This window comes from Citrus clementina, unplaced genomic scaffold, assembly GCF_000493195.1.
Source record: "Citrus clementina cultivar Clemenules unplaced genomic scaffold, Citrus_clementina_v1.0 scaffold_3, whole genome shotgun sequence".
Classification (NCBI taxonomy): Eukaryota; Viridiplantae; Streptophyta; class Magnoliopsida; order Sapindales; family Rutaceae; genus Citrus; species Citrus x clementina.
Window position 1 is genome coordinate 50,844,134 of NW_006262339.1, and position 13,143 is coordinate 50,857,276.

The 13,143-nt window shown below is 34.2% G+C and overlaps 3 protein-coding genes across 6 annotated transcripts; 2 read left to right on the forward strand and 1 right to left on the reverse strand.

Annotated features, from left to right (window-relative positions):
- The first annotated feature begins 135 nt into the window (after positions 1-135).
- Positions 136-3,756, forward strand: LOC18047214 (nucleolar GTP-binding protein 1). 2 transcript variants are annotated; one of them, XM_024188508.1, is made up of 14 exons: positions 136-342; positions 417-517; positions 630-741; positions 807-871; positions 952-1,065; positions 1,209-1,283; positions 1,627-1,665; positions 1,769-1,840; positions 1,985-2,098; positions 2,628-2,699; positions 2,785-2,821; positions 2,930-3,042; positions 3,217-3,423; positions 3,652-3,756. In XM_024188508.1, exons 1-14 carry the CDS (start codon positions 246-248, stop codon positions 3,739-3,741), a joined length of 1,308 nt encoding a protein of 435 aa, XP_024044276.1. In that variant the 5' UTR covers positions 136-245; the 3' UTR covers positions 3,742-3,756. The 2 variants fall into 2 exon arrangements, with proteins under 2 accessions (XP_024044276.1, XP_024044277.1); XM_024188509.1 differs by lacking the exon at positions 807-871 and having other exon boundaries at positions 137-342; positions 962-1,065.
- A 506-nt stretch (positions 3,757-4,262) lies between these two features.
- LOC18047215 (phosphatidylinositol N-acetylglucosaminyltransferase subunit P) lies at positions 4,263-5,294 on the reverse strand. Of its 2 annotated transcripts, none has more exons than XM_006445430.2 (4): positions 4,948-5,294; positions 4,691-4,763; positions 4,496-4,614; positions 4,263-4,406 (listed from the first exon to the last, which is right to left on the reverse strand). In XM_006445430.2, exons 1-4 carry the CDS (start codon positions 5,117-5,119, stop codon positions 4,288-4,290), a joined length of 483 nt encoding a protein of 160 aa, XP_006445493.1. In that variant the 5' UTR covers positions 5,120-5,294; the 3' UTR covers positions 4,263-4,287. The 2 variants fall into 2 exon arrangements, with proteins under 2 accessions (XP_006445493.1, XP_006445494.1); XM_006445431.2 differs by having other exon boundaries at positions 4,285-4,406; positions 4,501-4,614.
- A 2,483-nt stretch (positions 5,295-7,777) lies between these two features.
- On the forward strand, positions 7,778-12,235 carry LOC18047216 (UMP-CMP kinase 3). 2 transcript variants are annotated; one of them, XM_024188333.1, is made up of 10 exons: positions 7,779-7,973; positions 8,481-8,542; positions 8,890-8,941; positions 9,401-9,518; positions 10,057-10,213; positions 10,335-10,415; positions 10,547-10,654; positions 10,750-10,821; positions 11,609-11,656; positions 12,031-12,235. In XM_024188333.1, exons 2-9 carry the CDS (start codon positions 8,513-8,515, stop codon positions 11,618-11,620), a joined length of 630 nt encoding a protein of 209 aa, XP_024044101.1. In that variant the 5' UTR covers positions 7,779-7,973; positions 8,481-8,512; the 3' UTR covers positions 11,621-11,656; positions 12,031-12,235. The 2 variants fall into 2 exon arrangements, with proteins under 2 accessions (XP_006445496.1, XP_024044101.1); XM_006445433.2 differs by lacking the exons at positions 11,609-11,656; positions 12,031-12,235 and having other exon boundaries at positions 7,778-7,973; positions 10,750-11,602.
- Positions 12,236-13,143: the final 908 nt, after the last annotated feature.

Here is a 13,143-nt window from a genome sequence, read left to right on the forward strand (position 1 = left end):
AAAGTCTTTAGTATACGTATATCATCTGAGTTGATTAAAGCATACAAATAATAAGAAGTAAATGAAAAAAAAAAAAAAAAGGAGTACTTTTTGTGTAATTAAACTATTACGGGATCGTCTTCGTTGTATACATTGCACATGACATCCACGTGACTGAATTGAATGGTGAAAAAATACGTTGAGAAGTGAAGATAGCATTCCTTAAAATTCTTCTTAAACCCCAAATCCAAAAGAAAGCGGAGGAGATGGGTGTGATGAGTATGAGAATATGTTTAAGCCATTTACAGCTATGGCAAATTCCTCGCCCTAAAATTCATCTTCGAAAATCTCGATCGTCACCAGGTTTCGCTAATTCCATTTTACAATCTCCAGATTCCACTTCAATTCCTTCGTTGCTCATTATTATCCAATTGCAGGCTTATACGCGTCTCCATCAATAACAGAATATCGGAGCTCGTGCTTTTGTAGTCAACAAGCGCAGGCCGCCGCCCGCGGAGTTTTGCAGAACAAGCCGATGGTTATTTATTTATTTATTTATTTATCAAATGCATTGCTCTATTAACAAAGAAAACAAAAAAGTATGAAAGCAGTTTTAATTAAATGAAGTTGTGTTGTTTTTTATTTAACAGGTAAAGGAAATTGAAAGTGTTGGTGCATTTCAAAAATTACCTATGGTGATGCCATCTGTTGATATTTTGTCCTCGGCTTTAAAGAAGGCCAAAAGAGTCTCAGCAACCAAAGGTTATTATCCATTTATGCTATCCTGTTTAGTTGGGATGCTTTTATATTGTATTTGATTTTATTAGGCATTTCCAATATCGCCAAGCGAGAGAGGAACAAAGCTGCTAAGCAACTTGATGCGCTGATGAAAGTGTGCCCCGACTTCATTTGTTATTTATTTTGTATCAATACTTGTACTTTAAACACACAGATTAAAGCTGATATCTTCAGGAATTGGCAGTTCCATTGAGAGACTATGTTGCAAATTTTCCTAATAGAAAATGTTTGCACCCTTATGAACGGTCTCTTACTGAGCTGACACTTGGGGATGGAAACTATGAAAAGGTAATTGTTTGACTTTATACTGCTCTTTAGCTATGCATTGTCACTGAGAAATCTGTTTTGTTTCTACACTGGTATTCTTAACGTTAAGTTAGGGACTGTGTTGACGTTTCTAAGGACTTTTTGTAATATACAAAATTTGACAGGTTTTGAAAAATGTGGATGCTCTGAGAAAGAAGGTTGTATCAGCTGGAAAAGAGCATGCTTCCCTCTGTGCAAAGGTTAGACTCCTGGCTGGATACTAAATTCAATCCTTTATCTTATGGGAGCGCTTTTGGTTGTTTAATTGAATAATGCTGTTGTTCACTTTCGTTAGATTCTTCAGTTTTAATCAAGCAATCAACTGAGATGTGTTTGTGCACATTTCTTCCTGATTCTTTGCCTGTTTCATCCCTTTGTTTCCCTTTAGATGTTAAAGGCTTACTGGTTTATACATGTTATCTTATTCGCTTGTTTTCATTAGATGTGCTTCAAGGCTGAATGTTTTAATACATGTCATATATTGCACTTTTATTTATTGAAGCAATTTTTTTTTAAGTGACCTTTTGGTTTAATTCCCCCCAGTCTTTGTCAAAAAGAGAAGCGGAGGAAAGGTTGAGTGAGGTTAGTTATTATGTGCTTGCGAAGTACTGGATAAGTCTCATCCTTTTTTTTTTTTTTTTTTACATGTCCATAAATATCATGTATGCTATGATTTTACCTGCAGGGTTTACAGAGACTCGAGGAAGTATTTAACCGTGAAGGAAAAGCTGTTGATGATTTATTGAACATTGCCAAGGTATCTTTCTTTTTTATGTAGTATGGTGAATTGTGCTATGATTGTTTTTATTGTCTTTTCATTGTTTTCCAAAATCCAATGTTTGTGCTGATATGTTGCAACTGGAACATATCTGACAAGCCATGTTTCATCTGTGCTTTATAGACTTTGCGGGCAATGCCTGTTGTTGATCTTGAAACACCTACTCTCTGTCTCGTTGGAGCTCCTAATGTGGGGAAGTCATCCTTGGTTCGTGTAATCTCCACTGGAAAGCCTGAGGTTTGCACAGATTTCCTACTGAAGAGTTGTTTGCTCTCAATTGCTCATGTTAAATTTCCCATAGTTTAATATAAGTGCTGCTAAAAAATGATGTTGCCGAACCTAGTTGATCCAAGCTCACTCATGGTCAAAGTGTTGTTGAGTTTTAAATGTTTAGATCTGGCTCTCAAATGAGCTGTTCAAGTGTCCTTGAAGGAGTTCCATGGTAAATTTTTTAACTTTCTTTTATGAGTTATTGTAACAAGAATCCTTCTCGGTAGTACTTCTCAATTGCTGTTTCATGAAAGAGGGAGAAAGTGGGCCAAAACAATGGATGAGTTTACAAACACTGATTTTGAATTGAATCTTACATTTCATAAGTAGGGGATGATAAGTGCAATGGTGATTTAAATGATGGTTCTCTTGGACTTTGTTTCACCAGGAATTTGGGTTGTAAATGTTGAAATATCTGAATGTAAAAGGTGAACTAGAATGGTTGAAAAGACTGTTGGTACCTTGCTGTTAACAGTGACTTCTCTTTTCCCCATAGGTCTGCAACTACCCATTTACCACCAGAGGAATTCTGATGGGTCACATTAATTTAGGCTACCAGAATTTTCAGGTTAAGCATTTTCCTTAAGATGCAAATACTACTGCAGTTACATTTTTCATTTTAGTATTTGTTTACATTTTAATGTTGATTGCAGATCACTGACACCCCTGGCCTATTGCAGAGACGTGATGGTAAAAGACACTTGACTTTTCTGTAATTGAATATCATATACATTCTGTAAAGTTGTTTCATTGATAACTCCTAATCATTATTTGATGATTTCTTGATTAAACCTGAAGAGGACAGGAACAATTTGGAGAAGTTAACTCTTGCAGTCCTCACTCATTTGCCAACAGCGATACTATTTGTCCATGATCTCTCTGGAGAATGTGGAACTTCACCTTCTGATCAGGTATTGACTATGTAGCCTGAACAGAGACCGTAATGTGTGCATAAACTGTTATATGGTTAGAAAATTACATTTCATTACCCTGACCATTTTTCCTGCTTGAAAGTGTTCAGTTTAACTGTATTTCCTTTATCTCCATTATTGATTAGTTTTGGTTGCTGGTATCGTGTAATGCAGTTCACGATATACAAAGAGATTAAGGAAAGGTTCAGCGATCATATTTGGCTTGATGTTGTCTCAAAATGCGATCTGTTGCAAACATCTCCTGTAGCTTACGTCACAGAAGATGAGGATAGTGAGCATCTTGAAATGGCTAGTTACCGGAAAATGGGACCTGATGGAGCGATCCGTGTATCGGTGATGAATGAAGAAGGCCTCAATGAGGTAACTCAGTTCAAGTCTCACAACTCTTAGCCTTCTTTTCCTTTTCTGACATGATATTGATTCATAACAAGAACATTTTCTTTGTATTTGACGGAGTTAATGTCGAAGATTGCATTCTGAAGTGAAATTTAATGACTTACAGATCTTGGAACTACCATGCCAATATGTTTCAGTTGTTCATGTTTCCTTGACGTTTTGCAACTTGAATTGAATGTTTGTGCCATGCAGCTTAAGGATAGGGTGTACCAGATGCTAGTTGGACAGATGGACCGGATCAAAAGTCGGAGCAATGAAGATAATGCAGAAGTTGCTACTTAAAGCATTCATCTGTAACCGGAGAAGCAGTTCTGCTGCCGAGAAACTTGATATTGGGGCAACTTGATGATTTGGTAGTACATATTGACTCTTAACTGACTGAGTAGTCTTGTGGGTGACCAACTGGGGAGACCGATAAGCTTGTTGTTAAGGTACCTGAGATTTGCAGATGAGCAGTTCCATCGCTTACAAAGGATACCACTGGAGTCCTAATCAAAATTAAAATTTTGCCTGGCTTAAAATGCAGTTCTTTACGGGCATGAGGAAGAACAGTCTGGATTGAGGAGACGGTATCATAACAAATGATAATTCATGTAAATGGCATGGGAGAGACTTTCCGTCAAAAATGATGATTCACTATTGTTTTCTGTTTTAATAATGTTTTCATGATCTGCTGCTGGGATAAACTGGTTAGTTTTAGCTTTTTTTTTAACTTGAAGAAGCAAGGAATGATGGATGGATGGATGGATACATACAAGATACAAGCTTTTTTCCGGTGAAAAAACAAAAAAAGAGGTCATTTTCATCAAAAATACAGAAGGTGGATTCTCAATTTACATCATTGAACATGAGAGCATTGATTTTGTCAATTGAAATATCAGATATGGGCTCAATAGGCCGGTCATCTCCCTCCGGTGAGCATGAAGAAGCTTCTCTGGTGAACTCGTCTGCACACCATGAGTAGAAGAAGTCATATTAAACAAATAGAATGGACAGACTAAATTCGTAATCTGCTCAAAGTGAAAAGTAAGCCCACCGAACATTTTATTCAACGAAGTCGGAGGGGGAGTGGACATGAAATTGAGACCAATATAAAACACAAGTGCTAATACTAGTGTCACCATAGCATAAGCTGGCACCGCCAACGCCCAATACCTAAATGAGAGAGAAACCAAAATCAAAACACACACACGCACACACACACACACACACAAATGAAATTAACTCTCACCTACTAGGATAGTAGTAAATCCCGATTGCATTTAAACAGCGTTCAGGAACATATGCCCACACCAAGAAAATGCCTGCTAACTCATTAAGAGGCAATAATAAAGGTCAACTCATATTATTTTTGTACATGAATGAATAAAGCAGCAGCAAATCTACAAATGCAATACATATATGTAAATTGGATTAGGGTTTGATATGAATGAATGAGAAAGATTATTTTGAAAAAAAAAAAATAAGAAGAAGGAGAAGAAGAGAGGCCTGTAGCGACAACGGTGGTGATGGATCCGACAAAGCCATAAACTTCAGAAGTTTTTGGACCAAACCCAGAATAAGTTCTGTCATCTTGATCCAAAAATGAAACAGTGGCTCTCCTTCTCTTTGAGAAACTCAGAATCCTTCTTGGACTATTTACTGAATGTCGATCTTCCATCACTCCAGCACTTTCCCTATCTTATCCGTTCTTCTTTGAAAGGAAAAGAAAAAAAAAAGAAAAAAACTTCAACTTCGTAGATCAGAATTCAGATCTGAGATCTCAATGGTCGTCACGTCAACGGCTTATCAGAGAATTCTCCTCCAACAGCTGAAGCACCCTCCTTAATTGGTGCGCGGACTGAGTATTATTATCATAAAATTTTAATATATTTTTATATTGTTTATTTATATCAACTAATTATTTTGACAATAAAAATAATTATTTTATTTCTAAATAAATTAAAAAATTATTTTATTTTATAAATTTTTAAAAAACAAAAATTATAATTACAAAAATACTCTACATTCAATAAAACAAACAAATATCAAAATTCAAGATAATAATTTTTAAATAAAATTATAATTATAAAAATTAATATTTTATAACTATAATTTTTTTGTAATTATAATTTCATTTAATTTTTGTAATTAAATTTAGGGAAGTTTACAAAAGTTAATATGAAGAGAAAAGTCCCCTATAATAATTGGATAAAGAGAGAAGGAGTTCCATAGGGATAGTAATGAGCACCGCTCGCTGCGAATTTGTCGTTACAAAACTCGTATCCACAAAAAATTTTAATTACCAAATCCCTCCATTGTGAGTTTTAGCAATTACTAAACTTACCCGCAATCCGTAGCGGATTTTTTTACAGATTTTCTCATTTAAAATTATGAATATAAAAAATACTTTTAATAATACATATAAACTTAAATTATATCATTCAAACTATAAATATATAATAATAGCCTAAAAATCTGCAAACAATGTTCAATTCTAAATTTTATTAATATAAATAAAAAAATAAAGTTTCAACATTAAAAAAAACACAAAATATATTAATTTAACACAAAATATTTTTATTGCTAGAAAATCATCATCACTAGTATCAATACACTGCTTCATCTTTTAATCAATATACAAGTATTATAAATAATATTAACAAGTAGATTTTATACAATTATCGTTTTGGCAAAACAAACAAAATCAATTAAAGTAAAATAAAATATTAGTAATAAAAATTAAAAAATTTCTACTTATTAAATGCTTATTGTATATATATTGTAGCGAGATAAGTTATTTATGATTAAATTTTTTAATGTAATTTTTTGTGATTAAAATAAAAAATATAAATAATTAAAATAAAGAATGCATGTTGGTGGATACATGCACCGGTACCTAACATGTTTTCTTTTTTTTTTTTTCAATATCAAATTTACCCACAAATTGCTATGGATTTAAGTTTGAAATATCAAACCTGCTTGCAACCCACAAAATTACACTCGTCGTGTGGATTTTGGTGGGTTGGTTAGTAATTTTACCATCTCTATGGGGAGATGCAATAGAGTGCAAAACTTCCCTATAATTAATATTTATAAACTTTTATATATAAATTAAATGAAATTACAATTATAAAAATTAACATGATAATTTTTAAATAAAATTATAATTATAAAAATTAACATATTGGATTTATATTTATTTATTTTATTAAATTTAGGGGTATTCTTATAATTATATTATTTTATTTTTAAAAATTTCCTAAAATAAAATGATCTTTTGTTCTCATCAGGATCCAGTAAGATGAGAACAAAACAGATTGCGCTGGGTAAAAAAAAATTTTTTTTTTTGAATATTTTAATTAATTGGTGCAAGAGGATTACAGATGAACGACAGTGAGCTAGCTATTGGGATGACAAAATATGGATTCGGGTCTAGACTTGTCCTTATTGGTTCCAGTCCGTGAAGACAATTCATCTTGCTGGATCCAGTCGGATTCAACTCGAATATTCAGAATTTTGATATAAAAGTTGAATGAAATTATGATGAGCCTTCTAAAATTCTAATTATATTCTCGCTTTTTGTTGTTTTTAACCAAGGTTAATGAAACATTCTTCTTGGTGGCTCGTGCATTGCATGCCAGTGCTTAGAGAACGGGTCGATTCCATGTACGATAACAAACAATACAACCTTTTTTTCCTCTCCCATCGACAGTCAACGCCACTGATTCCGGCGAAATTATCTTCGTTCACCCCCGGCCCCCCAAAATTTTCCCTTTTATAAAATAAATAAATAGATAGTGTCCAGATCCAATTAATTACAGACGCTTATTAAAATTAAATGCAGTTTAAATGCTTGCGGTTGGTTTTCTATTCTCCATCACTACGGAACAGAAAGAAATATCACAAGCAATGATCGATGCAAGGAAAAAAATAAAATAAAATAAAACGATGTCGTGCTGGAAAATGCGAATCTCTCATATCATGCTGCTGATTCCAATAATTTGACTACCGGGGGTGGAAGGCCAGCGTCAAGGAATCCGAATTGGATTCCCAATGAAGGATAAGAATCATATGCCTCCTTTTTTATTATTTCTTATTCCAATTTGTCACTGTATATGTATTTTCGTAATTTTATAATATATCGTTAAAATTTGTTAGTTATGTACTATGTAGTGTGGTCGTTGATCAGTCTTGTAGGGTTAGGCCATTCACAAGGGAATGAAGGATGAATTCTCCGATATACCCCTACCGACGTGTACGCGGAAAGAGGGAGCGAAAGCGAACTGACGGGTAGAAGAGCGCTGACGGTTTATTTTTATTTTATTTTATTTTTTGAATGGAGGAACGGAAACTTCAACGGCAAAGGTGTGTGTGTGCGTGTGCGGTGTAATTATAAATGAAGAAGCAGATCCAATCCTCTTCCACAACAACAAAAAAACTAACATTGGCAATTGGCATCCCTCTGCCTTCTTTCTTTCCCTCCATATTCTTCTCTCTCTCTCCAAACAAAACAACGCTCGCAATTCGCTAAGGTAAACCTAAGCCTCTCCCTTTCCCTCTGGATCTGATAAATCTCTTTTCTATTCAGAGACATTAACGTCTTCTTATTTTTGTTCATTTGACCTCTCTTATTTCTTCATGCTTTTAGCTTCCGCATTTCTCCCCAATCTGATCTCACCGTTTTTGCGCGCTTGGATCTAACAATTCAGATTCTTTTTGCCTCTTTTCTTTTTCAATTCGAGCAACTGAAATGTTCTTTCTCTTTCTTTTCGCACGATCTCATTCCTGTGTAATTTGATCGCATCCAAATATTTGGAGAAATTTAGAGATCTAATCACGTTAACCTCTTGTGCTAGTAGTATTACTGAATTGCCGGTCATTCACCCACTATTAGTCTTAAATTGACGTGTTTGATTGCATTATATTCTTACAATTTCGAATTCATTATGTCTGTCATTTGATGCTTTTTAGATAATGGATTTGATCCTAAAAGCAATTGCCTCATACATTGTGTTTTTTTTTTCTTTCTTTTTTGGCAGATCGGTTATTCAGACTGAGTTAGTTGGCGCTGATGGGAACTGTGGTTGAAACTCCTGTCAAGGTACTGATTTTGATGCCTTTTTTTGTGATCTAAAGTGTGCGATCTCAATTTCAATCGAGGATGTTTTTGCTCCATCCAAATCTCGAGAAATCATAGTAAATAATTTAATTATATGGCAAAAGAATCCCTGGATCCTTGTCTTTTTAATGAGAGTTGCACTAAAAAGATCAATACTATTCTTTATCAACTAAAGCCAATTAAATTCATCGCCTTGTTGTTGTTGATAGAGTTGTAAGGTACATAGAAAAGTTATATTTGACTTGCGCCATGGTTATTTGCGCCATGGTCCTTTATCATTGGTCTATATCTTTCCTTGATGTTGTCGTATGTCATATATCTGCTTGCAGGAAGCAGATGCTACCGTAACTGTGAAGAAGCCCACTGTTGTTTTTGTTTTGGGTAAGCATTTTGTATTAGCTCTTAGTAGTGTATTTGTAGTAATTTTGTCTGGTAATGTCTTTTGCTTTTTGCAAATGTATAAGATATCCAAATCTCAATTTTAAATAAACTGGGATTCGATTGTTCCATTGCATTAGAGTTCTGTTATCGTTGTTGCAATTTTTATATCATGTTTCTATTCTGCTTATCTGTTACAAAGACTAGGCCTCAACACAAATATTTACTGTTTATCCCAAATATATTTAATATATTTTGTTCAATGGTGATACGAAGCGGAACCTAATGACACTTTTGTTGTTTTCTCACGTTTGAGGTGTATCGCATATCCATCTCTGATCTGCTATTGTTTTCCTTTTAATTTTTCCAAGCTTGTGATTTCTGACTTTCCTCTTCATTTCTATTCTCTGAATTCTTTTGATGCTTCTATGAGTTGATACATCAATACTATTAATTGACCAGGTGGACCAGGCAGTGGAAAAGGAACCCAGTGCGCAAACATTGTTGAACACTTTGGATACACCCATCTCAGTGCTGGTGATCTTCTCAGAGCCGAAATCAAATCTGGCTCTGAAAATGGGTATGGAGGATTACCGTGTTGCTTTCATTTAAGCTGTCAGATTTGATATACCCTTTGGTCAAACTGTCAATTGAAATATCATGCTCTAAAATTTTCGGTTATCCATCAGTGAAATATTGTGGAAGCTCTAGTTTGAAATGAGCCTCAGTCATGCTCAGTGCTTTTGGGCAACCAAGGTTCATATTTTAATTGCGCTTGAGTCTTAACGGTGACATTATTGACTATATCCTGTGCTAACGATCTTCTTCGATTAATGTTTCAATTGTAGCTGACTCCAACTGGTTTAGAATTTGAGATTTTTTCGACTTGAGTTTATGGCTTAATAGCTTCTTATGAAAGTGTTTAAGATTTGTAAAGCATGAATTGTGCTCTCCTAAAGGTATTGGGGTTGTCTCTTGGTCTTTTCAGCCATTCTGCCTGAAGAGCATTTTATGTTGTGGTACCAGGTCTTGGATATTGAGTTTTTTTGTTTGGCCCATGTGTCAACCTGGTTCTGCAAGACTTTGGCATAAATATTTTGTTTTCTTGTGATCTACAGAACCATGATTCAGAACATGATTAAAGAGGGAAAAATCGTTCCTTCAGAGGTCACAATTAAGCTTCTCCAAAAAGCAATGGAGGAAAGTGGAAATGATAAATTTCTCATCGATGGTTTTCCCAGAAACGAGGAAAATCGTGCTGCATTTGAAGCTGTTGTAAGTCTTCTATGTGACTCTTCATATTGTGGAAATTGTTAGCTTTCACATGCGAGTAACATTGACAATTCATTGATTTTAGCATGGCTTCTTGTTTGCTGAAAAATATTGTTTCCTGCAGACCAAAATTGAGCCAGAATTCGTTCTGTTTTTTGACTGTTCTGAGGAGGAGATGGAGAGGCGCATTTTGAATAGGAATCAGGTTAGACAAAAGTTGCCTTTCTCTTGGGGAGTTTTCTGTCTTTTCATTATGTTATCTTTTTCCTCTTGTATCTCAATTCCTTTTTCTTACTTTGGACATAAAAAAATTTAATTTCTTTTTGAGTAATGAAGGGAAGAGAAGATGATAACGTTGAGACAATTAGGAAGCGGTTTAAGGTTTTCTTAGAATCTAGTCTCCCTGTGGTTCAATATTATGAAGCTAAGGGTAAAGTTCGGAAGGTAATATTTTGTTCACCAATTTTTATTTTGGTAATAATGTTTTAAATGATATTTTATGTTCTTGCAGTGACCAGTTTTGTTGCTTTTACTTTTAGATTGATGCTGCAAAGCCTGTTGCAGAGGTTTTTGATGCTGTTAAAGCTGTTTTTACCCCAAAAGATGAGAAGGTAAAGCACTATAGTTGTACCATCCTGTAGGTGGTTTATTTGGGACAGAACATGTTGGAAAGATTTGGAGGCAGAAAGTTGGGTATTAAAGTTCTTATGCATTAATTTTGTTGAGCTAGCTTATTTTCATATGTTGTGGCACAGCTGCATAGAGAAGTTCCTTAATTTATGGGATATAAAACAAGATAATGCACACATGTAAAACCTGATGCTTGCAATTGGGGTTTAAAGAAAAGGGTTTCATTTGGCAAATTTCATCTGCTATTGTGGACAAAGTTTGCTGTTTGAGATTTTTCAATCTTGATACTGTCTTGGAATGCGTGTGCACAAATTTTGAAAGTTTTAGCGGATATAAAAGTTTGTAAAAGAAATTAATTAAATTAAGAAAAATGTGGAAATTTCATTTAATCTGCTAAGTTGTTAAACCTCTGTTTTATTACCTGACTTATAACTCTGGGCAATAAACTTTGATTTTACCAACTTCCAGATTTATAGAAACTCTTATGGTTAATAGTTTGTTCTAGCTACTTCACATTTGGGGATAAGGACGCATAAAACTGCAATAATATAGCATTTTTTATATGAAATTTTCTTTGTTTGACTTTTTGAAGACCGACTTTGGTTTGTTGATGATATACTTCCAAACGGATCAATGCTTGTTGTCTTTTTTCTTCTAGCAAATCCAGATTATGGTTGAGCTCTTCTATTGCAGATATGTTAGGAATTGTATATTGATAAACTGTGCATTCATTTTACCCTTCAATGACATGTATTTTTGGAACTGCAGGCTGCTGCTTAGGTCTTCTCTGTCCAGAGTATCAGATTTAATATCAAGGTAATATTAATATGGTTGAAGATGAAAGCAGCTTCTAATTTTTCATTACATGGATTTTATTTCTTTTGTGGCAAAGGAAGCTTCTTTTTCTGTTTTGGTGATTTGAAAGTAAGAAATATTTTGTTAAGCTATATGAAAAGTAATACAAGTGTGTAGTGGACCGGCAACGTCCAGTAGATGTAGATGGAATCCCAATTGATCAATAGATGCGATATTTGCTTCCAAGTTCTATAACCAACTGGCATTGAGATGCTTCTTTACTGGTTGACAAGGACATTTACAGACATGTTTTATTAACCAGTTTCAGAATGAGGCTAGGTATATGTAAATACTGTGATATAGTAAAATCATTTTCTCCTCTTTTTTTCTTGCAGGTGGTGGTATTGTTGTTGGCTGCTGCCTATTATTGTACTTTATTATTATGAGGTTATTATGTCACATGTTTTACTAGAATGTCATAGAAGTTCATAGTGTATCATGATATTTATTCTTGTTTGCCTATGTATTCTTGTTATTGAGACTGTAATAGCAAGATCAAGAGTTATAATAACAGCATTGATGCTTTAAAAAAAAAAAAAAGTAATTGATTTGAATTTCTCACGGTCTCCAAAAGTCTAATCTTTTTCTTCCTAGGAGGCGAAGGGAGATTTCATATACGGAATAGCTGAACCAGTTAGTTCCAGAATTTACAGGCAATTGTGATATTTGTCAAAACCGTTGGGTTGGTTAATTGGTGTTTAAAAAGAGGGCTATCCTATAAAACTGGCTACTCGAATTCTTTAATTTTTACAATTACAAAGTTAGAATCACTGTGGTTGACGCAAACCAGAATCGAACGCGAATTCTCGAAAGAGAAAATTCTATTAATTCATCAACGGCCTGACAAATAGGGTTTGAACTCCCTTTTATATATAACAGAGAGGTTTTTAAATTACCCATACATAAAGATAATTTGGAATTATTTTAATATAATAGCATTCTAATAATTGAAAAAAAAAATGTATTTAAATAGGATGTTTTAGACGAAAAGGAAAAAAAATTCGGAGAAGAATTAGAAAAATTAAATTTTGTTTGTGAATTGAGGCTCAAAACAAGGGAATTTGAGGGCGTTCTGTTGATTGCTTATAAGTAGTGATAAACACTTGCATTCGTCTTTTCATTGTAGTACCTAGAAAGTGAAAAAGAAAGAAACGAGGAGAAAGATTCTGAACTTACCGAAATTCCAAAACTGCCCGTTTACTTCTTCGTCAACAGAATATTAGAATCCTGATGAGAACGTCCACTTCGGTAGTTTCCAAGCACATGCCCCATAGGGTGAGTGCTCTGAGGCGGATTGCATCACATCAAGACCATGTCATATGTCTACGCAACCATGCTGCATGCATATTAGCGTAGGCATAGCAATTTGTCGAACTTAAATAAAAACACAAAATTCAACATAAACATAAACACAAAATTCAACTATAAAATCATATAAATAATTAAAC